A 25,599-nucleotide genomic window follows, 5' to 3' on the forward strand; every position below is an offset into this window, starting at 1 on the left:
CACCGAGTTGGTAAAAGTCTCTCAGTAAGGTAATCTAATGCATTCAACTCACAACCCAAACACTAACTGTCCAATGAATAACAGCAATGATGGAAAACCCTAGAATTCAAAAATTCTTAGAAATTTAGTACCTGTTCTGATATAATGTTGTCCAAACATTCTCTAGGGTAGACCAGATTTTTTGATGCCTGTTGGGCTGGGGAAGATGAGAACCTGAGAAAATGGTGACTTCTTGGTTATTAGATTTCATTAAAGAGGTATCTTCTTGCTTTTTACCCACTGTAGTTTCTGAAGGATTTTGCTTAAGTTTTGCCTTGACCTGGGGAAATAAGAATTAATAAATTTCAGCTAGTCCTTCATCAGTAAATGAGAGAAACAGAATGTCAATTGTGCTTACATTGTTCTAGCTTTCCGAGAAATGCTGACTATTCTTTGTCCTTGACTGTGTACACAATATTCCCAGAAAGGCATCAGAGCTAGAAAAAATATTTTCCTTTTCCACTTATATCAAACAATATTTCCAATGTGTTTATTACAGTGACATCTCTTTTTAATTTTTTTAAACGTTTATTCGTTTTTGAGAGACAGAGTGTGAGTGGGGGAAGGGCAGAGAGAGGGGGAGACACAGAATCTGAAGCAGGCTCCAGGCTCTGAGCTGTCAGCAGCAAGCCTTATCTGGGGCTCAAACCCACCAACCGTGAGATCATAACCTGAGCCAAAGTCAGACGCTTAACCAACTAATCCATCCAGGAGCCCCTATAGTGACGTTTCTTAGCTAACATGCTAATATCAACTTAAGAATACTGTTTGGGGGCGCCTGGGTGGCGCAGTCGGTTAAGCGTCTGACTTCAGCCAGGTCACGATTTCGCGGTCCGTGAGTTCGAGCCCCGCGTCAGGCTCTGGGCTGATGGCTCGGAGCCTGGAGCCTGTTTCCGATTCTGGGTCTCCCTCTCTCTCTGCCCCTCCCCCGGTCATGCTCTGTCTCTCTCTGTCCCAAAAATAAATAAAAAACGTTGAAAAAAAAAAAAAGAATACTGTTTGAACACTTTTACATGTATGGCATTAAACTAGACAGAGAACACCTAGGATACAATGATAAACATGTGTAATCAAGCCTCCAAGCACCTTACAATCCATTAACAAGAATGTGATTGCAAAGGGCTATTATTAAAAAAAAAAAAATCAGAATGGAATGTAAATCTTATGCCACTGAAGAAACCACTGAAGGTTTCTAACTTAGGAAGTGACAGATTCAGGACTGTACTCTAAGACAAAGGGGAACATAAGAAAGTAGAGGCATGAAGACTGGTCAGAAGGCTACTAAAATGATCCAGAAGAGGAGTCCTAAGAACTTGAATTAAGTAGGAAAAGGCAGTAAAAGAAAAAGAAAAACTTTTGCAAGAAATATTTATTTTCATTTTAGAGAGAGAGAGAGAGCACGAGTGGGGGAGAGGGACAAAGGGAGAGAGAAAGAGAATTTTAAGCAGGCTCCATGCTCAGTGCAGAGCTGGATGTGAGGCTTAATCCCATGACCCTGGGAGCATGACCTAAGCTGAAATTAAAGAGTTGGACACTCAAGTGACTGAGCCACCCAGGTCCCCCATGCAAGAAACATTTTTAAAGACTTGACCAGAAAGAGCTAGAATGTATTAAGCTAAGCAAAATAACTCAATCAGAGAAAGACAAACATGTTATTTCACTCATATGTGGAATTTAAGAAACAGAACAGATGAATATGGGGGAAGACTGGGGTGGAGTGGGGGTGGAAAGAGGAGAGAGAAAAACCACAGGAGGCTCTTAACGATAGAGAACAAACTAAGGGTTGATGGAGGGGAGGTAGGTGGGGAGATGGGCTAGATGAGTGATGGGTACTAAGGAGGGTACTTGGGTGTTATATGAGCACTGGGTGTTATAGGTTATAAGTGACCAATCACTGAATTCTACTTCTGAAACCAATATTGCACTGTATGTGAACTAACTAAAATTTAAACAAACAAACAAACAAAATACTGCGGCTTCCACTAGAGCCTCCAGGAAAGGAGACTGCTGGCTGTATGCCCTAGGCATGCATTCCACTGTTCCAGTCTACAGGGCCTCTGCATTCCCCCTCCCCCACCTTTACAACTTCTCCACCCAATGCAGTCCCTAGAGAAAGCCTTGGGAGTATAACAGGGAAGCTCAAAACAAGGCTCCAGGGTATGACAGTCCTGCTAATGGCTGTCACCAGTATCAGACTGTAGCTGTCGCTCAGGTACAGATTAGTCTGAAGGAATGTGGGGCCAGCTCCCACTTAACACCTGTGTCTGCTCTGGTGTCTAAGCTTCTAAGATGGCAGTATATTCACGGGTCACCCCTGTGAAATCTGGCCACATGTCTGGTGTTGGCGGAGATGAATATGGCATCAAGGTCTCACTTCTGTTCTAGGAATGGATGGTTTGGGGACGTTGGCTCCTGTGTTGGCAGAATGGAGATGACACTTGTGGAAATTTGCAGTGTTTCACAGAATTTTAAGAGCTGACAATTCTCTTAGCATTCTTGTCCTGGACTTCTCAAATTGGGGTAAGTAATGCTATAAGCAAAGTTAGATAGACTTGGCTAAAGTCTAGATTCAGGGAACAGGGAGACTCTAAGATTTTTTGAATCTGGATGCGTAGAAGAATAATGGTACAAATAATAGAAATATAAAGTGTCCATAAAGTAGAAATAGATCAAACCCCCTTGATTATTATTTCTCCAAAGAATATAAAGACACAGTTTTATTCAGTAAAAGTCAAACATATAAACACATCAACACATCACAGATACATGTGCAAGAAGTGATGAAAATGCTATTTTAATGTGCCACATTCACTGCAGTTTTAAACAGTACATTAAACTATGTCTTGCTGATGAAGGAAAACACACTGAACATGCCACATAGTGAAATAGCAGTAAGCCATTTAATGTATATTTATCTGTATTTCTGGATTTTTATGGCCACCTGAGGTAAAACCAAGAAGGGCTGGTTACAGAAAAGAGGAGAAACAGACTACAAGTTTGTGTTCAGAATGTTGTCTGTGAAGAATAAAAAGACATTTAGGTAGAGATAGCTAGCAGGTAATTGGATATGCAGATCTGCAGCCTACAAGACACAGTTGGGAACTGTTCTCAAGGGAGACAAACCTCTGAAGTAGACGAGATTGTTAGGAGAGAATATAGCAAAAAAGAAGGACAAGGGTAGACGAATTGAAGGAGGGAGGGAATTAGCAAAAAGAAAAAAAGAGATCAACGAGATAGGGGAAGAGTCAGAAGTATTCAATAGCAATAAAAGCCAAAAGAGAGAAGTTTCAGGAAAGAAAGGGTAGACAACATCAAGTGCTGAAGAAAGGTTGAGAAATGAGAAAGAGTAAGAAAGAGTGAGAAAAGGGTGCATTTGATCATTAAGAAGGAAATGATAACCTAATTCACTTACCAGAGTGTGGAGGTAAAATTCTACTTGTGAAGGATTAAGGAAGAAGTGAGTGAAGAAATGGAAACCATGGTTATAGATTGCTCTTTAAGAAGTTTGGTGGTTGACAGAAAGAGGTAGTGCAGTAAATAGCATGGACAATGAAAAAATATTTAAGCATATTTTATTTTATTTTAGAGTACACACACACGAGCAGAGCAGGGGAAGGGGCAGAAGGAGATGGCTAGAGAGAATCCCAAACAGCACTGAGAGTGGAGCCCTATGAGGGGCTGGATCTCCTGACTGTGAGATCATGACCTGAGCTGAAATCAAGAGTCAGATACTGAACCAACTGGGCCACCCAGGTGCCCCTAAGAATATTTTAAATATTTATAAATAATGATACTGAGCAGAATAAAGTGCTATACTATTGATTCAAATAATTTTTTTTAAATATCACCTTGGGGGAGGTGTGCCTGGGTGGCTCAGTGGGTTAAGCATCTGACTCCTGATTTCGGCTAAGGTCATGAGCTCACAGTTTGTGGGTTTGGGCTCCCATGTTGACAGAGAGGGGCCTGCGTGGGATTCTCTCTCTCCCTCTCTCTCTACCCCTCCTGAGCTCACCTAAAGCAGGGCACAAGCTCACCCAAAGCTCGTGCTCATCCAATGTGGGACTTAAACTCACCAACTGTGAGATTCATGACCTGAGCAGAAGTCAGAGGCTGAATGACTGAGCCACCCAGTCATTTTTTAAAAATGTCTATTTATTTATCTTGAGAGAGAGAGAGTAGGGGAGGGGCAGAGAGAGGGGGAGAGAGAATCCCAAGCAGGCTCCAGCACTGTCAGCACAGAGCCTGATGCAGGGACTGATATCATGAACTATGAGATCATGACCTGAGCCGAAATCAAGAGTCAGGTGCCTAAGTGTCTGAGCCACCCAGGTGCCCCTGTATCTATTATTTCAAAGATTTTATTTTTTAAAAATAATCTCTCTACCCAACGTGGGGCTTGAGCTTACAACCCCAAGAGTCGCATGTTCCACTGACTGAGTCAGCCAGGCGTCCCAGAACTCTGCATCTATTAGCTCTTTTAATCATCACAACTAGGGGCGCCTGAGTGGCTCAGTCGGTTGGGCGTCCGACTTCAGCTCAGGTCACGATCTCGTGGTCCGTGAGTTTGAGCCCCGCGTCGGGCTCTGGGCTGATGGCTCAGAGCCTGGAGCCTGCTTCCAATTCTGTGTCTCCCTCTCTCTCTGCCCCTCCCCCGTTCATGCTCTGTCTCTCTCTGTCTCAAAAATAAATAAATGTTAAAAAAAAAAATCATCACAACTACCCTATCAAACAGATACTATGATTATCCATATTTTATAACTGAGACATAGAAAGGGTAAGTAACTCATGCAAGGTCATACAGCTGGTAAGACTCACAAACAGGACTCGACCTTCAGCAATCTGACTCTGAATGAGGTTATGATCTCTCTCCAAAATAAAAGTAAATGTTACCCTTTTCTATCTTTGGGTGCAGGAAGACAAAAATAAAAAGTTATTCTTTCTGGTTTTGCCTGTTTACATGAATCATGAACTATAACATATACATGAATGAAAGACATATTTTGTTCTGAGATATGTTTCTTAAATCATCACATGCTGCCTCTTTTCCTCAGTTCTCAAATAGTCACGTATGCAAGTATGTAGATGGATTCCTTTATCAAACACCTATATAGCATTCACTCTGTGTGAGGCACTAAGTGCTTTACAAGTATCAATGTATATTTAATTCTCGTGACAGTTCTGAGACACAGATTATTATATTCATTTTACAAAAGAAGAAATTAAGGCTCAGAGGGGTTAAATAACCAGAGGTTAAAGACATAACTAGCCAGGATGGGGATCCTGAGGCATGTAGGTCTAAAGTTTAAGAAGACTGACTTTCATGATTCTAACATCCTGGCAGAGCAAGCCTTATTTATTTGTTTGTTTTTTGATGGTTGGAAGGCTTATAAAAGAATACTGTAGGGGCACCAGGCTGGCTCAGTCAGAAGAGGGTGTGACTCTTTATTTCGGGGTTGTGAGTTCAAGCACATGTTGCATGCAGAGATTACCTAAATAAATAAATAAACTTAAAAAAGAGAAAAGAAAAATGTATGTCTCCTTTTCCTGTTCCACCTCATTTATATAAAAATCTCGAAAATAATTGGTTAACTTTCCATTTTGTTTTCTCACAAGCCTTCTCAGAAGCAAACAAATGAATATCCCTATTTTCCTGATTTTCTACATTTGGTAAATAAAGTTTGGGGGGGATTATTTATTTTTTTAATTTTTGTCGTTGTTATTATTATTTTACAGTTACTGTATTCAGATACCCTATCCCTGGAGGTAACCTATTTGTTGCTCAAGTTACTGAGACAGGACTAAGTATTTAGGTCATATACCAAATAAATCTAATGCACTCTACAAAACAACTCCTACCATAAGTGTATTTTACTTTAAATGTTTAATTTTATTTTAAAGTAATCTCTACCCCCAATGTGGGGCTCGAGCTCATGACCTCAAGATCAAGAGTTGCATACTCCACAGACAGAGCCCACCAGGTGCCCCTGAAAGTATATTTTAAAAGCCCAAGCTAAATCACAAAGCTCCTGGCTGACTCAGACAGTGAACTGTTTCTAAACATGAAAATAAAGGAGAAATGCTTCAGAGCTCTCATTGTGGAAACATCACAGATTGTTTCCAGCAATCACATTAATGTCAGGTGTTAAGGGAAAAGCACTAATGAGGATATAGATTCTTCACCAGTGGCCTTCATGAATCTCTTGCTAATGTAGCAACTGGAAAATCAGGATCCAGGAATAAATAACAATTCAATATTTTTAAACACTCAGTGGGCAACATATAGTAGGCATACCATTATCTGATAAACAGCACTAAATTTTAACACCACATTTTCATGGTAACTCCCATCTCTAGGTTTCCAATTGATGAAAGGAACTTAAAACTTGACATTCATTATTATTTTTATTTCAATCAATCCTATTTTTTTAAATTTTCAATAATCTTAATTCAAAGACTGATAAGCCTATGAGTATCCTGAACGTTCCATCTTGTTCACTATGTTTGTTTCACTAAAGACAGGGTTTAGGGCTCAGTTCTGTGATGGGAAAGGATAATGTATTTTTCCCTACACAACTCCAGTCACAGATCAAGCTGCAATCCCCTAAATTCACAGGTCCATTCTCTCCTACCAATAATTCTCGAAGTCACATTTGCCATGGAAAAATACAATTACCAATATTTTGGTCATCTTAACCCAAAAGATAATTTCACCCCTTAAGTCAATTCTTTCCATAGGAATTATCACATATGTCTTATTAGTTTATTAAAAAGATGCTTCTTTTACTTCATGAGATATTCTCTTAAGCAAGTATGTTCTTTCCTTACTGGTGATGTACAAAACACATACACACATAAGAGGATGTGTTTTATAACTTGTAATAAAAATTGCTTACTTTCCTTCAATTCACTTAAGATATACTTAATCCCTTAGTGTGTTCAAGTAAGTTACAATTAAAATATCCTTTATCTCTGTTATCTGCTAATACATTTTTAGAACACATGTAATTAGCTCCTCTAAATGGCATTCCAAAGGTAACTTACCTCTGCAAATGTCTGGAGCAGTTTGTCAACTTGAGCAAAGGCCTGTGGAAGAATACCATCATAATTTGACCTTGTACTGAAAGCATGTAACAAACTTTTAGAATCCTGAAGCAGAAATTTCACTGTTGTAAAATCCACTGCCTTGTTAGCTGGTAACAGAAATTAAGAAGGAAAACATATGTAAGAATGAGTATACAATATAAAAATGTGTTTGGAAAGCCAATCTAAAGTTAATTATGAAATTTAAGAAAAGTATGCATTTACACCTATACCTTACTCCTAATTTATTTCTTGGGTGTAAAAAGCATTAGAATTAAATTTAGCTAAAGACAAAGTTCTTGGAGTTGATCCAAGTATTCTGGATTCAGATTCCAGGAGAACCCTCAACACAGTAAACTTTAAAGTGAAAGAACATTATACTTTTCAGAAAAGAGAGATAATTACCAAACAAGTTAAACTACAGATTTTCAAAACTGAGGTTGTTTCATATACAGATTGCTATGTAGGCATCAGAAGAGTCACATTTTCGGGTAAGCAGGTAAGTTACATGCAGTCCCTCTCATAACCAACTCAGTTAATCACATAGAGATTTAACTTCAAATTCCATTACATCAAATGTAATACTAGATTTATTGAAAATAACATTTTCTCTCTTCGCTCAACACAACTTTAGCAAAAATATAAATAATCTGAGTAACAGCTGTGGGCAAGATAAGCCAGCAGTATTTTTTTCCTTATAAATTAGCAATGTGAGTTAATCTACAAGAAATAATTTAACTTTTTGTTTGTTTGTTTGTTTGTTTTTTATTTATTTTTGGGACAGAGAGAGACAGAGCATGAACGGGGGAGGGGCAGAGAGAGAGGGAGACACAGAATCGGGAACAGGCTCCAGGCTCCGAGCCATCAGCCCAGAGCCTGATGCGGGGCTCGAACTCACGGACCGCGAGATCGTGACCTGGCTGAAGTTGGACGCTTAACCGACTGCGCCACCCAGGCGCCCCTACAAGAAATAATTTAAAGGTATAACAATTTTCTCTCAACTAAAATTACTTACATTAAGTTCTCAGAGGTGGTGACAATAATTTCAAAGATTTTAAAAGTTATGAGCAATGAAGTTAAGCAAATTTCTAACATCATCAAAGCCCAGAACTGAAAAATTCTTTCCATTATTAGGGTAGAGTGCCATATATATGTGCCATATATTATATATATATATAATATACATGTGCCATATATTTTATATATGTGTGTATATATATGTACATATATGTGTATATATGTGTGTGTGTGTGTATACACACACACACACACACACACACACACATACTTTTCAAAGGCATTTAAAATAACCATGCTACAACGTTTTTGTTTTGTTTCCTTTTAAGGTTCTCAGTTTCAGAGAAACTTGAGAGACCAGCATGGTTTATATTCTGAAACACCAGCATGGTTTTTCACTGGTACCATGAGTTTAAAAAAGTAAACAGTTCCTCTGTATCACTTATATAAGTATTTGCTTAGAGTGGTGCTTGGGTGGCTCAGTCAGTTAAGCATCTGACTCTTGATTTCGGCTCAGGTCATGATCTCATGGTTCATGGGACTGAGCCCTGTGTGGGGCTCCTTGTTGACGGCGTGGAGCCTGCTTGGGATTCTCTCTTCCTGTCCCTCTCTGCCTCTCCTTTACTCACACGCATGTGTGCTCGCCCACTCTCTCTCTAAATAAATAGGCAAACACACATTTAAGGGGTGCCTGGGTGGCTCAGTTGGTTAAGTGTCCAACTTTGGCCCAGGTCATGTTTGAGCAGTTCCTGACTTTAAGCCCCGGTGTCAGGCTCTATGCTGACAGCTCAGAGCCTGGATCCTGCTTCAGATTCTGTGTCTCCCTCTCTTTCTGCCTCTCCCCCACTTGCACCCCGTCTCTCTCTCTCTCTCAAAAATAAACATTAAAAAATACTTTTAATAAAAAAATAAACATTTAAATAAAAACAAATTAATATAAAAAACAAAAACAAAAACAAGTATTTTCTTGGAAATTACTGAAAAATCAAATAAAAATCAAAAGTAGATTTAATTAATTAATTATACAATATTCAGAAGTTCTAATCTAATGTGATGGCTATAGCCAGGCTTCTGGCTTCCCCTTTATCAAATAAAACAAACAAGTATATTTCCTTACAAAACACTTAGTTATTTTTAAAGTCAATGACTAGTTTAAATTCCTGTGGGAAAAGACAGATAGAAATGCTACACAAAGGACAGAATGTAGATTTGATGAACCTAGTAAATCTCCTGAGGAAAAGAAACTGGGCACAATTTCTTTCAAGGGTGCTTCTCCAAGTCAGTCAATGTTCAGTTAGGCTTGTAGCCTTGAATTAATCATTTGATTTCTGTCTCACAAAAAGTCTTTACTAAGATAATGTGCTGAAGGGAAATAACAATGATAAATTCAGTATCTAGACACAACATAAAAAGAAATCTACATGGTTGAAATACTTTAATGCTTATGTAAGGTCAATAATCATTTTGACTAAAGTTAATATGGATAACAAAATCAGGAAATGCTACTAGTCATTTTCCACACAATTTTCTATGAATTGATCTAAGGATACATTCTTTGGGATTATTGAAGTTAAGCACAATCATAATTTAACAGCTGAGTATACTATTAAAAGACAGTAAACAAAATCATAAACTGTGACTTTTCTTAAAATTATTTTAGAGCAGAAGGCACTTTTATAGTTCTATTATATATTCTTCACAAGTCAGTACACATTAGGCATTAGATTCTTCTAGACCAAGGATCAATAAATTATGCACACAATGATTCCAAAAAAGACTTTTTAGCAAGAGGAACAGCCATCATCTCTTCATTCTCTCCTATTACCTACTACCTCTAAGCTGTGTGCAAAAGACAAACACTGCCCACCCCTGGAAAAAGAGAAAAATGGCAACTAAATATGCCATTCTTTAAACTAAATCTTATTCAAGATCATACATGAATTATGGGCTTTCTCTTTTGATAGAACTAAATTATGCTTCTACTTAAGATATGAAAGACATTTCTATGTTTTATAAAAACTGGTTTAAAGGCATGTCCAAGGAGTCATTCCCTGTCTCTTCTCTTATATAATAATACGACCTATAAATATCTTCTATGGTTAAAGAATTATCTTTAAATTTTTAAAATGTCTTTTAAAAATTGGTAACTTTTAGGGGTGCCTGGCTGGCTCAGTCAGTTAAGCATCTGGCTCTTGATTTCAGCTCAGGTAGTGATCTCAGGGTCATGATCTCAGGATTCGTGAGTTCAAGCCCCACATCAGGCTTTGTGCTGACAGCGTGGAGCCTGCTTGGGATTCATTCATTCTCTCTCTCTCTCTCTCTCTCTCTCTCTCTGCCCCTCCCATGCTCTCTCTCTCAAAATAAAGATTTTTAAAAACTTGGTAACTTTTAAAAGTCATAAGGCATTGGACCAGGTACTTTAAATCCCCTGAAGTAATTTCCAAAGATATAAAACATTTCTCAAAAGGTTACACTTCAAGGGAAAGATAGCCATGGTATACCTCCCACAGAATATATTTGTTTGTGTTTTGTTTTAGCTTCCAGGAGGATTAGTGTTAAATCAAGTTTTATATTAATTGTTTACATATGTTTTATGATGAAATTATCTTATTCTTCACTACCTGGCTCTTGTGCCTTTAAACTTAGCTTAAATCCTCAAGTACTCAGGTTGTTATTTAATAGTCCTCTATATTCACAGTTATTTTTCAAAAGCAGACAGGATATAACCAATACAGGAAAATAATAAACAGAACAGATCATGTTAGAGGAGTTAAAAAAAAGTCCAGAACAAACTGAACATCCCAATAATTGTTACACATATTTTGCTTTTTAAAGTTATAGCAAGAAAAATCCAGTAGTTTGACTTTGGACAAATCACTTACCTCTTAGGGATAGTTTACCTGATTATAAAACATGGGCTCTTGTAACATTTGATGAGTGCTTTTCCCATCTTTTTTTTCTTAGCAGAGAAACATTTTCTTCAAAACCTACATGGATTCTCCATATATAAACTGATAAAAGAAAACTGCATGGCTAAAGCTGGGGTTGAGGGCTAAAGGCCCGCCAACTTTCCAGGCTCCCAGTTAGCCTTTCCATCTCCAATCTGTGGCAGCTCCAGAGGCATTTCAAGAAGGTTCTGTGCAACATGGCTTAAAAATCACCAACTAAGTTGTTGACTCTAGTGTCTTCTGGTTCTAGAACTCACTATATACCAAAGACAAACACTTTCTATTTCTTAAACCATATATTTTAGATACATACTTTGATATACTATTTCTAAAATTAGTACATGAAATGGGGTCAAAGTTTGTGTGTTAAACACAGTGAGAAATGAAAAAAAAGTCTAAATTCTATTTTCATACCTGAATAAAATACGGTTTTAAAAGTTTTCAAACATTATAAAAAACTAAATATTCACTATATCCAGGAATATCAATGGTGGTGATACCATTAATGGTCATAAGCTTTATGAACTTCATTCATTCAGCTTCCACAAACTCCCTTTAGTAATCAGAGGTGTAAATGGTTAAAAAATAATTGACCAATTTCTTATTAACTCATCTTCACATTCCATAGAAAATATCTGCTAGTCTGACTTTAACACAACATTGCTAAAGACAAAATAAAAAATTCATACCTTTACAGAGATTTTCATATAGGCTCTCAATGGTTAAAAGCACGTTCTTCTCCATAACTAATCCAAATACAGCCAACCAATGTTTTCTAAAGCACTGTAATAAATGAATTAGAGTCCATGGTGGTTTCAAGTACAGCATCTAAAAAAGTATTTAGAAAAAATTACTACCTACTAATTTATTTATTATTCCTATTATTAAAAAGTACTTAGGAATTACTTAAAAATATCTATATATATTTCTGGGAAAAATATAGTTAGTTGAATTCTTTTTAAACTAAGAGATATTCTATTAAAAGCCAATTGTGATCTTAAAATTCTAATTCCACTGCAAATTGTTTTTGTAAAATTCAGATTAGTATTAATCCTTATAGTTTCAGAAACTGTGCAAAACGAAAGCACTGTTTTAATCAGAAGAAGCATAGTTTTAATCAGGAAAGATATTCAATTTACTTTCCAACATAGTCAATTCTAGGAGGAAATCAATCTAATTATTTCACATAGCTGTGGGAAAATCTATACTGAAAAAAGACATCAGCTAGCACTAACACTTGCTACACTCTTGCAAAGGCATGTTTATAAAGGAGATTCATCATTTAGCACTACAAGATGTCAGCACATCCTTTTTTGAATTATTCATATGCAATGACTTTCCTAGACTCAATTACAAAATATCCAATTTAAGTCAACCCTCCTAGAATCTTTTAATCATCATCATCTTGGCTCAAGACTTGATCATATAATCAAGCAGCAAAAACATCATATTGACAAGTTATTAGAATCTACAACTGAGGGGGACTGTTCCTCCTAGCTATACATATGAACAGCAAACAAACATTAACCAAACTAAAAGGGCCACTATTGCCAAATGTGATGTTTTACTATCTGCAGAAAGGATGTGAATCTAGAAAATACAAAATATCTTGTTGATATGATATTTATACTTTGATATACTTTGATTATTTATATGACATAAGCCAAAATATACACTTCTTTTTCTGAATACACATTGCAATGGGGATTCCCTATACTAAACATTTTAACTCAAATAAACTAAATATGAGAGAAGTTTTTCTGAATTCAATTTAAGCTCCATGGGGGCAATGTGTTTGACACCAGTAGATACATAATAAATACCTGCTCATTGAAAAAAAATTAAATGACAAAATATAGTTCCTAATCTATAGGAAATGTCCACCATTTAGTTTTCAAGAAGTTATTTAGAAACTATATGAAAAAATATAATGGGATATAAATTATCACAATGAAGCTTACACATATACATGTCCTATTTCTTAAGATAAGGTCATAAATCTTTAGCAACGAAAAAGAAATTTGTCAACTAAGAGAGTTGAAATAATCACCTCCATCCAGAGGTTTCCAAAAGCAATTTTCATTTCTGTTTCTAGTATTGAAGATAAAGCTGTTCCAAGAGATTTTTCAAGATCAGATATGATGCTTTCAAGTAGAATGGGTAGTCTGGAATGTACAGATTCTCCCTTATAGCTCTCTTCTAATGGTGTTGCTTCTTTAAAACAAAGAATCACAGGCTTTATTTAAGACACTCACAGTAAATATTTTATTGTTTTAAAATTAGCATTTGGCCATAAATAATAAGCATTTTATGTACATAATTAGTACCTAAATTACACAGAAACCAAATCAATACTCAACTTTTCAAACAGTATTTAGAAACATGTATCTATAATTATTTTAGATATAAACATATCACATTAGCAAAAGCTTTATCTTTTTGACAAAAGGCAACTAAATATATTTACTAAAATAGGAATTTAAGAAATGTGTGATATTTTAACCACAATTCAATTGTATTTTCAAAAAAGGAAAAATTAAAAGAATGCTTTGCATCTATTTATAATAGAAAATGAAGAATTATGGATGAAAGTGTGTTTTCGTCAAAAAATAGTATATTCTTCCCATTGCAGCTCACATCAGTAAATTGTTTTGAAAGGACGAGAATCTCTGGTTTAACTACCTTTATGCCCTCCCCTTTTAAAGTAAGTTTTTATTATTTTAATTGACATCATTTCATTAACATTATTAATTTGATGCCTGAAGGCAGCTGCAATTTCTTTATGGCAAAACTCAAAACATTAAGTGGCTTATCTCTACAAATACTAAGGATTTAAAGTGGTAGTAATACGAAGGGCAAACTGAAAGCATGTTACCCCTGAAAAAGAAGCAACCAAAATATCCTGTTACTTCTTCTAAATGCCATTTTGAATATTATGACAAAAGAAATTTTAGTACCAAAGGGGTCAAATAAGTAGCATGTATATATGTCAATTTTTATACAATTACATATAAAAAAGTCCATATGATATTAAAGATTTCAATAATTATTTTCCCCACAGGGGAAAAGGTAGAATGTATTTTTAAATTATGTCAGATTTAATACAACATTCCATCAAATATCAAGCTACAGAACAGATTATTCTGGTAAAAAAAAAAGATAAAACAATGGTACTGCCATTAATTTCTTAAGTATTAGTTTTAAATTAAAAATTAAAGTATTATTAGAATCTTTCAAGTTTCTCTTATTACTAAGTTTTTATTGTATTAATAGAAGGTTATGAAGAGGAAGCTAACATTAAAAAGAAACCAAAAATTTCTCTCTACCTCAAATGAATATTTTCTATAGTTACTATTAATTTAAAAGATACACTCTGCAAGGCACAAAATAGCATATATACGGTGATTATAAACATGTAAAAATGCATTTAAGTGTATGGACAAAAATTCAAATTAATTTGTAAAAGCGTATGTAGAAGGCAATAATGTTAACTGTTTTCTTCTGGATTACCATTATGATTTTCATTTATTTCTACTATATAAAAGCTGGAAAGTATTTCAAACAATGTTATTTTAAATGTACAAGATGGTGGGGCGCCTGGGTGGCGCAGTCGGTTAAGCGTCCGACTTCAGCCAGGTCACGATCTCGCGGTCCGTGAGTTCGAGCCCCGCGTCAGGCTCTGGGCTGATGGCTCGGAGCCTGGAGCCTGTTTCCGATTCTGTGTCTCCCTCTCTCTCTGCCCCTCCCCCGTTCATGCTCTGTCTCTCTCTGTCCCAAAAATAAAAAAATGTTGAAAAAAAAAAATTAAAAAAAAAAAAAAAAAAAAATAAATGTACAAGATGGAAATTTACTATTAATTCCAATTGTTATCAATGTCAGTACATAAAAGAAGATATAGTTCAAATTAGTTGCAGTAAGAATACTACCTGCTTTCAATTGTTGTTTAGATAAACAAGGTTGATGACATACATCTGTGTTCGGAGATAAGTTTAATAAATCTGCACTCAATTCTTCTTTACTGAGTGACCTCACACCACTTATTAGGCCTTTGTTTCTTAAATTTCTATCATCCCTAAGGTTGGGGTTAGGAGGAAAGAATATTTTTTTATAAGATAAATCACATGGTAACTCAAAACACATGGGATTTAATCAAAGGTTGGAGATTCTCAACATGTATATTAACAAAGGATAACATTTTTTTTTAAACAGAGAAGATAAAGGAATTAACATACAGTAGAATAGCTTTTGAGAATAATAATTACTACATATTGAATGTTTCCCTGGTACCAGGCACTGTTGTAAGCACTATATATCTCCATAGATAGCTATATGTCTATAGATAGATATACATATACATATATGTATACATATACATATACATATACATATACATATACATATACATATATGTTCGCAACCCATTTAATTCTCACAATAAACCTCTTATGTAGCAGTGGTACTATTTGTATCCCCCTTCCACAGATGAGGATCTGAAGTGCAAAGAGGTTAAGTAATTTGCCCAAAATTGTACCTGGTAAGCGGCAGCCAGATTTGAACACAGGAATATGATCATCCAAAAAGAAATAAACAGAGAGCCATGGTAAAAGAAATAATTTCCACATGGCAGGCAATTACAAATTTACTCAAAGTGAGCATAAGACAAATGGTGAGATTTGCTATTTGCTGAAAAAATAAAGTATGATTAGAGCATAGTGCACGAGAACAGTTTATGTGGCTAAGGCAAGGGCATTAATAAATAGAAAGACATTTAAGGGCTTCAGTGGGTAAGTGACATGATCAGATCTGTGTTTATTAGATTGCTATTCTGGAATCCAACAGGCTTCCAGCTTTTGTTAATGGCACAGTAGCTTGGTCAGATTAATCTTTCCACAGCTGAAAATCAGAAAATTTGAACAAAAAAAGGAAAAAAAAAGCTATCTGAAGGCACTAGGGATCAGAAAAATGAGGGCAGAAGCTGGAGAGAAGTCTGTCTTCATCATAGAGGTTCTACAAGGTTCTACCTTTTTGCCCAAGGTCATTCTCTAATTCATCAATGGCTTACAACAGAAGCCTCACCCACAGTAACTTGAAATGTCAGAGACCATGTTCAGGGCTGGCCAGAGCAGATAGAGAGTTAAGTGAGGAGCTGAAGAAGGGAGGAAACCACAGAGCAAGTGAACCTTAAAATCTGTATATAAATTCTGCCCAGAAAAAAATAACATGCTGCCAAGAGACAAAGCAATCAATAGAACCAGACTTACATATGGCACAGATGTTGAAGCTATCTGATAGGGAATTTTAAATAATTTTGATTTATTTGTTAAATGCTCTAATGGAAAAGGTGAATAGCATGCAAAATCAGACAGGCAATTTCAGGACAGATGAAAATCATGAAAATTAAATGAAAGCAACTAAATGCTAGCAATAACACACACACACACACACACACACACACACACACAGTCACAGAAATAAAGAATGCTTTCAACAGGTTCCTCAGTATACTTGACACAGGCAAGGAAAACATTACAAACTTGAAGACAGGTCAAAAGAAATGACCCAAACTGAAATACAAAGAGAGTACAAGTTTAAAAAAAAAAAAAATCCAGAAGCTGTGGAACAATATCAAACAGTCTAACATATGTGCCTATATTAGTTATCTATTGCTGTATACAAGTTATTCCAAAACTCAGCAGCTTAAAATAAACATTTATTTTCTCACACAGTTCCTAAGAATCAGAAATCTGGGAACAGCTTGACTGGTCGGTTCTGGTTCAGAGTCTCTTTCAAGGTTGTAATATGCTATTGCCTAAGATTGCAGCCATCTCAAGGTTTAATTGGCACTCATTCACATGGCTATTGGCAGGCCTTAGTCCATCACTGGCTCTTGGCTGGAGGCTTCAGTTTCTCACCATGTGGTCCTCTTCCACAGGGCTGTTTATGGCATGGCAGCTTGCTTCCACAAAGCAAGTGATTTGAGAGAGGAGAAAGGAAGAGAGTGCCCAAGGAGGAAGTCCCAGTCTTTTATAATCTAATCACAGAAGGAACATGCTATCACTTCTGATGCATGCTGTCTGTCACACAGACAGCCAACCCTGGTACAATGCAGGAGGGGACTATACAAGGGCGTTCATACTAAGAAGCAGGGATCACAGGGGTCACTGGCTACCACAGTATAATTCTATAATATGAGGAGGAAAGAGGGAATGGGCAGAAAAAATATTTGAAGAAATAATGGCTGAGAATTATCTAAAACTGAAGACAGGTATGAAACCAGAGATCAAAGAAGCTCAGAGAATATCAAGCAGGATAAATCCTTCTCTATTCAGCCCCCCAACCCACCACACATATACAAACAGAGACATATCTGCTAAAAACTGCTAAAATAAACTGCTAAAAAAGCAAAGGACAAAGAAAAGTCCTTGAAAGCAGAGAGCAAAAAAAAGACACATTACATATAGAGGAACAAAGATAACATTTACATCAGACTTCTCATCAGAAACCATACAAACTGGAAGAAAATGGAGTCACCTCTTTAAAATACTGGAAGGAAAAAAAAAGAAAGTCAACCCAGAATTGTATATCCAGCAAAAATATCTTTCAAAAATAAATTAAGAGGTGTGCCTGGGTGGCTCAGTTGGTTGACCATCCAACTCTTGATTTCAGTTGGGGTCATGATTTCATGGTTTGTAGGTTCAAGCCCTGTGTTGGGCTCTGAGCAAACAGTGCAGAGCCTGCTTGGGGTTCTCTGTCTCCCTCTCTTTCTGCTCCTCCCCAACTCTCTCTCTTAAAAATAAACATAAAAAAAAATAAACAAAAATAAATGAAGAAATAAAGAAATTATGAGATAAACAAAACAAAAAGTTTGCTGCCAGTAGGCATGCATATGTCAAAGAAATTCATTTAGGCAAAAGGAATATGACACCAGACAGAAACCTGAATCTATATAAATAATGAAGAGGCAAAAAATAGAATGCAAGATTAAAACACTCACTTTTTCTCTGCTTTAAGTGGTAAATGATGGAAGCAAAAATAGTAACAAAAATATTATGTTTATCATTTCTGTAAAAGTAAATATTATAATGATAGTACAAAAAATGGGAGAAACTGGAAACATCCTATTATAAGATCTTTACACTGAACGTGAAGCAATATAATATTTTCTGAAGGTAGATTTTGATCAAGTAAGATATAAACTTTAGATGCTAGGGCAACCATTAAAACGTTTTTTTGAAACGGTATAAATAAATCAATAATGGAGATAAAATGGCACCATAAAAAATACACAACTCAAGAAAAGAAAGAAAAAGAAAAAAGAACAGATGAAACAAATAGAAAATAATTAGCAAAAAGGTAGATTTTGATCTAATTAAAAATGAATGGTATAAACTTATCAATTCAAAGAAATTCTCAGAATGGACAAAGAAGAAAGTACTGACCATATACTACTCACAAAATACTTACTTTAATATAAAAACACAGATTAAAAGTAAATGGATAGGAAAAGATATACAATATAAATACTAACGAAAACAAAACTGGAATGCTAGTATTAATACTAAACAAAGGAGACTTCAGGAACAGAGAGACATTACACAACGAGAAAGGGTCAATTCTCCAAGAAGACAATCCTAAACAATCCTAAATGTGTATGCATCTTACTACAAAGCTTCATAATACATGAAGCAAAACAAATAAAACAGAAAGGAGAATTAAACAAACCCATAATTATAGTTGGAGATTTCAATACTCCTCTCTCAATAATCACAGAATAATCAATCAGTAAAGTTACAGAAAACCTGAACAATACTACCAACCAACTTGACCTAACTGAAATTTATAGAATACTCCACCCACAAGAGGATACAAATTCTTTTTAAGTGCACATAAAACATTCACCAAGGTAGACCATATTCTTGGCAATAAAACTAACAAATTTAAAAGAACAGAAACCATATAAATTAATGTTCTCAAGCCAAAGTGGAATTAAAGTACAAATTAATAACAAGAAGATTAAAAAATGTGCAAATATTTGGAATTAAACAGCAATCATCTAATTGTCAAAGGTAAGTTCTATTGAATTGAATGAAAAAAATAGAACATCAACATTTGTGGGATACAGCTGAAGCAGTGCTTACAGGGAAATTTATAGGAGTCTCAAATAAATGATCTCAGCTTCCACCTTAAGAAACTAGAAAAAGAGGGGTGCCCAAGTGGTTCAGTTGGTTAAGCATCTAGCTTCGGCTCAGGTCATGATCTCATAGTCTTTGAGTTCCAGCCGTGCGTCAGGTTTTGTGCCGACAGCTCAGAGCCTGGAGCCTGCTTCACATTCTGTGTCTTCCTCTCTCTCTGCCCCTCCCCTGCTCGTGCTCTGTTTCTCTCTCAAAAATAAAATAAAAACATAAAAGAATAAAAAGAAAAAGAAACTAGAAAAAGAGCACAAAGGGGCAGGGCATAAAAGTATTTTCTGGGGTGACAGAAGTTTTCTATCTATCAAGAGGCATGTGGGCCACACCAATGTATCCGTTGTGAAGATTGTATAGTTAAGATTTATGCATTCCAAAATGGCACATTTTCCCTCAAAACACAAAAAAATCTGTATAAAACCACTCATATGGGGGGACAGGGAGTGAATGGAGATATAGATAATAAAAGAATGGAACAATTTTGAAAATTGTAGCTGCATACTTAAGAGTTTATTAACTCTTCTTCACTTTAAGTATTTTGAAATTCTCCATAATGCAACTATGTTTAAAATTAAAAATTTTTAAATACATTACTTTTGAAGAATAAATGAAAGAGAGCAAGTATGGAAGTATACAGCACAATCAGTTTTAGAGTCAAAAAGGCGGTGGAAAAATAACCTGGTTGACACAGGTTGGCAAGGAAGATAAAGAAAAGATCACACAGGACCCCTTACTTGACTGGATATAAAATTATGACAGAGAGGCAAGTATCAAAAATGACTCCTAGGTTTCTGGCTTTAGCAAATGGGTGGAAGATGGCACTTTTAAACATTTTTAAATGCTTATTTATTTATTTTGAGAGAGAGGGAGACAGAAAATCCCAAGAAGGCTCTGCGCTATCAGCAGAGCAGAGCCTGATGCAGGACTCGAGCCAAAAACCATGAGATCATGACCCGAGCCGAAATCAAGAGTTGGATGCTTAACCAACTGAGGCACTCAGATGCCCTGGTTTTGTTTGTTTGTTTTTTAAAGTAGGCTTCACATCCAGTGCGGAGCCCCACGCAGGACCTGAACTCACGACCTTGAGATCAAGACCTGAGCTGAGATCAAGAATCAGATACTTAGCTGACTGAGCCACTCAGAAGCTCCAACGGTGGCACTTTTTATTCAGATGGATAGTAGTTTAGAAGGAGAGACCAAGAGTTCATTTCTAGAGATGGCAGGTCCCAAATGTTTACGAGACATCCAAGTAAAGACAGCAAATAAGAATGAATATACTAGTCTAGAATTTAGAAGAAAGAAATGGATAGAGATATGAACTAGGTATTGCTGGCCCATACTCAGGGTTGTAAATGTAAAATAATGTACTTAAAATAAGGTATAGTAGAAGGGTTCTCCTAGCTCTATCATTATCAATATTTTCATCATTACCATTATCCATTTAAGTAAAACAAATTTATCCTCACAGTAAGTAGGTGAGACTTACTCAGTAGGTATGATTACAGCCCTTTAAAGGAAAAAATAAAAATGAAAAAAACAGGCTCACCTGGAACATGATAGTGCTAGAATTAAAAGTACAGTCTGACTACAAACTTTCGTTTCACTAAGAAATGTTACCTCTGTTAATCCCAAAACACTGACTGCAGAAATAACAGAGAATTGTTAAAGTCTCACCAATTTAAGTTTCATTCTAAGTTGAACTAAAAAAACAATTACATAACAATCATTCCTCAAATTTAGCTTAGCTCATTTCAAAATGATTAACATATTATCTATTTCAACCTTCCACAAACTCCATGATATATTATGCCCTAGATAAAAAATAATTTTAAATATGCTAGACATAAATCTCTAGTATTTCCTCTGATCCTGAAAAGAATAACATCATCTTTGAAGACAGCTAAAATGGGAATTTTTTTTTTTACATTTTAAAGAAATTTTAATTCCATTACCGTTAACATATAATGTTTTATTATTTTCAGGTGTATTGAACAGTGAGTGAACAGTTACATATATTTAAAATTTTTTTTAATATTTATTTTTGAAGGAGAGAGAGAGAGAGAGAGAGAGAGCATGAGCAGAGAGGGGCAGAGAGAGAGGGAGACACAGAAGCCAAAGCAGACTCCAGGCTCCAAGCTGTCAGCATGGAGCCTGACATGGGGCTCGAACCCATGAGGCGTGAGGTCATGACCTGAACCGAAGTCAGACACTTAACTGACTGAGCCACCCAGGCGCCCCGAAAAGTTACATATATTTAAAATGATAACTGACCAAGCCCCCTTACAAGAAAAACCTTAGGTCTATTCATTTCTCTCATCACTGCATTTCATAGTGAATTTAGGCATGATTGTGAAAGAGTAAAAGCTCCATTTTTCAGTGAAAAAAAACTCAGACTAAAACTGCAGTTCAAAATTGCCCTTCTCAGTTCCTTCAGAGCCTTTTTTCATACACAGTGAATACAAATTTGTTTAACATTATGTTAGTTTTACCTTAGAAATAAGTTATGAATAGAGGAAAGAAAGGAGGAGAAAGGAGGAGAAAGGGAGGAGGAGGAGGAGGAAATTCCTACTGAGATCATTTTATGATTAGTATCCCCCCTGTATTTTACATGTGAGGTAACTAACTGAGCAACTTGCCCAGGTCACAAAGCTGGTAAGTGGGAGATCTGGCATTCCAGCCCTCACTCTATTAACAGGCACCAGGGGCATAACTGCAACATAAACTGCCTCTTCCCCACAAATTAATTAATTAATTAACCTTTTTGCCTCATGACCACAAATTTGTCAGAATTTTATTTCTGAACTATTTTATTGGAAGATAAAATTGGCTGCCCCCAGCTTTTACAAAAGGTTTTTGAATGTCTTATAAATAAAACCAAAATAAGACTTTATAAGATTCAAATCTCATTCTTTTATAGCTTACACGTTATGAGGATGTGAAATAAAATTGAGTGTGTTTACTAGCAGATTTAGAAAATGATGTATGTTCTCCATCCTTAGCATGGTGGGTACATTATGACTTTTAAAAATTCTTTGGTATGGGGCGCCTGGATGGCTCAGTCGGTTGAGCATCTTACTTCAGCTCAGGTCATGATCTCATGGGTCCTGAGATGAAGCCCCACCTTGGGTTCTGTGCTCACAGTGTGGAGCCTGCTTGGGATTCTCTCTCTCTCTGCCCCTCTCCTGCTCATGCTCTCTCCCTCTCAAAAATAAACATTTTTTTAAGATTAAAAAATTAAAAAAGAGTAAAATGACCATGAAACTCACGTGCACAGAATAACAACAGAAGAAGGGAATAATTCCTGGTACTGAAGACAGCATTTTAATACTCGATCATCGTTGTTCTCATCACTCAGCCCATCTGCAAATTTAGCAAAAGCAACAGTCAATAAGCACACCAAAAATCTAGGCAGCCCAGGCAATATTTACAAATCAAAAACATCTAAAAGAAAGAAAACTTCTTAAATAAAAAGAGAAAAATACAACACGGCAAAACAATGCTTTAAAAATTCTGGATCTAGAATTCAGGTAGCATATAATCACATATTTAGTAAAGTATGTAGTTTACTACTAAAATGGAATAGGATATGCCTATTAATAAATGCAAAGGAGGGGCGCCTGGGTGGCTCAGTCGGTTAAGCGTCCGACTTCGGCTCAGGTCACGATCTCGCGGTCCACGGGTTCAAGCCCCGCGTCGGGCTGATGGCTCAGAGCCTGGAGCCGGCTTCCGATTCTGTGTTTCCCTCTCTCTCTGCCCCTCCCCCGTTCATGCTGTGTCTCTCTCTGTCTCAAAAATAAATAAACGTTTAAAAAAATTAAATAAATAAATAAATAAATAAATAAATGCAAAGGAAAGAAAAGTGGTCAGTGAGTTAAATGCCATACTAAGAAACCTAAAGAAAGATATGAATTCCAGTCTCTCAGTTCAGTCACGTAGAGATCATAAGTAAGTTAGATGATTACATCATTCTTGAAATTATCTCCACTTAACAAAAAGGTCTGTAAAATAATAAACAACTGTTCTACCAGCAATGGAACCATTTTCATGTGTCTGCTTTTCCTTAATCTCTAAGCAATTAACATTCAGAGATGTACAGGAAAAGGTAATACGGGCCCTAGGCAGAAAACACAAAAAGTAATTTCGACCAAGCGTCAATTAGTGGCTGACAGAGTGTCTGCTGGCATTCTGCAAGCCCTAAAGCATGATGTAAAAGTCTGGGTTTTGAGAAAATAATGTAATGTGTAGAAACAGGACCAAAGACAGTGTTCTTCCTAGGTCCTTATACTGCCTGCCTCAAAACTCCCTACGGTGCTTCTTAAGATTTCAGGGTCACATCCTTTGGCGCCTAGACACAAACACCAATTCAACCCCTTGGCAAGTCTCTTACACACTAAAATTCAATGCATAGTAGACAATGAGCTCCAACTTTGTTCCCTTTTTACCTAACCTCAACGTTTAGCCTACATTACTTAGTCTTCTAAACGTTCAAATTAGAAAACTCATTCATTCAAGTAATACATTTTATATAAGGCTGAATTTGTACCCAGGCCCCTGCACTAAGTAACTGGATACACAAACTCCTGAGGAGTTGACAATCTCATAGTGAAATCTAGACCGAACTGAAATGATTGCAGAGCATAAGCCTGAGGGAGATGTGATTCAGTCCTTTTGTCAGAGAACCAGTGAGTCAGCGGACATATATTACAGCAGCCTATTTTCCTTCTTTTAGTCCAGAGTAAATACCACAATAAGGCAAAATGGGCAGCAAAAAAACAAAAACAAAAACAAAATAAACATTAGTTAGCTTGCAACAACCGAATTCAGCAGATGAAAGGAGGTTAAAGGTTACAGTATACTGCTCTAAAGGTATCAAAGTTCAAGATTATCTGTTCTCTCACTTTTTCTAGAATATGTGGGGCTTGAAAACACACCTAAAATTGCAAGAATATTCATGAAATATTTATTCAACAAATATTTTTTGAGCACCTGCTCAGGTACTGTTCAAAACTGAACAAAACAAAAACTCTGGAAACAGACCAACGTGGGTTTGAATCCCTGCTTTCCCACTTACTAGATACGTAATCTTGGGCAAACTGCTTACCCAGGAAAATGTAATAAAATTAATATGAAGCAGTTGGCCCAATAAATGGCAATAACAAGTGCTTTTTAAGTAATATAAACTTATTACCTAAAATGCAGCTTAAATGGCACAACAGCAATGACCTCTACTCTTAACATCAAAAACCCCACAAAATTATGTATAAATTATGGTTAATATAATTTTTAATATTTAATGAATTTAAGCTTCTCAACAGCAGGCTTTGTTTATGTCATTCACTGATGCAGCCCCAGAACAGTGTCTGTACAGATATTTGGCAAATAAATGAATCAACAAAAAGATCATAAATGAAAATATAAAAGTGATGGAAAAATGTCAGGTGTGGGAGTGGCAGATTATTTTGTCCTTATTATAAAAATAAGCATTATAGAAGATCTGGAAAATACAGAAAATATGAAGAATTAAAAATAACTCATAATTCCATCAGCTAAAATATATCCAGTATTCATCATCTGTAAGTATACATAATAATCTATATAAATCTAACAAATTTGGGATGATACTTTTTATTCTTTTAAATCCTATCTTGTTATTAACAGTTTTGAAATATAGTAGTATTCTCTCACATAGCTATAGAATTGTATGTAACTTCTCTAATTGTTAGGCAGTAAGGTTGTTTCAAATTTTTTGCTGTATAAATAATGTTGTCATGAATATTATATAAATCACTGTAAGCATCTGATTATCTGTTTACAATACATTTCTAGAAAGAGAATTTTATCTTTAGGCTTATCGATAACACTGATAAATTGCTCTCCTGAAAAGTTACTAATTCATATTCCCAAAGCACTGAAGCACTGATTAAAATGCAAAAGAATAGCTTTCTAAACTTAGAAGCAATAAAAAGAAATAAGGAAAGAAAAAGTGAAAGATATAAATTAAAAATGTCTACACATAAGATATTAACAACATTAAAAATGGCAAACAGGAAAATATTTGCAGTGAACAAGGAGCAGACTAGTTGTACTTCTTCTTTTGTGAATTATCTATTATTCTTTGTCCATTTTGGAAAAAGGGATTTTTTTTTTTTGTTTTGGTCAAGCTGTGTAAGCTTTCCATTTAACAAGGACACAAGAGAATTACGCCTATTCTAGGCCATAAACCATCAAGTGCTTTAATATATGAACTCAACAAATCTTCACAATCATTTTTTGAGCTGGGGTTATTTTTCCCTACTTCATTTCCTTAGTTTCCTCAACTTTAACCTTCT

General features: G+C 35.8%; 1 protein-coding gene across 8 annotated transcripts in view; it reads right to left on the reverse strand.

The window, feature by feature from the left end:
- Positions 1-25,599, reverse strand: part of SWT1 (SWT1 RNA endoribonuclease homolog) — a 106,280-nt gene that overhangs the window by 50,506 nt on the left and 30,175 nt on the right. For all 8 annotated transcript variants that reach the window (XR_009254020.1, XR_009254019.1, XR_009254018.1 and 5 more), the window contains 6 exons: positions 22,537-22,630; positions 15,011-15,156; positions 13,135-13,298; positions 11,774-11,912; positions 7,081-7,229; positions 132-319 (listed from right to left, as the gene is read on the reverse strand). Coding sequence is in view for 3 of the 8 variants with exons in the window: in XM_058700612.1 (XP_058556595.1) it covers positions 132-319; positions 7,081-7,229; positions 11,774-11,912; positions 13,135-13,298; positions 15,011-15,156; positions 22,537-22,630 (880 nt within the window). In the remaining 5 variants the exon portion in view is untranslated. The remainder of the gene's footprint in view (positions 1-131; positions 320-7,080; positions 7,230-11,773; positions 11,913-13,134; positions 13,299-15,010; positions 15,157-22,536; positions 22,631-25,599) is intronic.

This window comes from Neofelis nebulosa, chromosome 15 (genome assembly GCF_028018385.1).
Source record: "Neofelis nebulosa isolate mNeoNeb1 chromosome 15, mNeoNeb1.pri, whole genome shotgun sequence".
Lineage (NCBI taxonomy): Eukaryota > Metazoa > Chordata > Mammalia > Carnivora > Felidae > Neofelis > Neofelis nebulosa.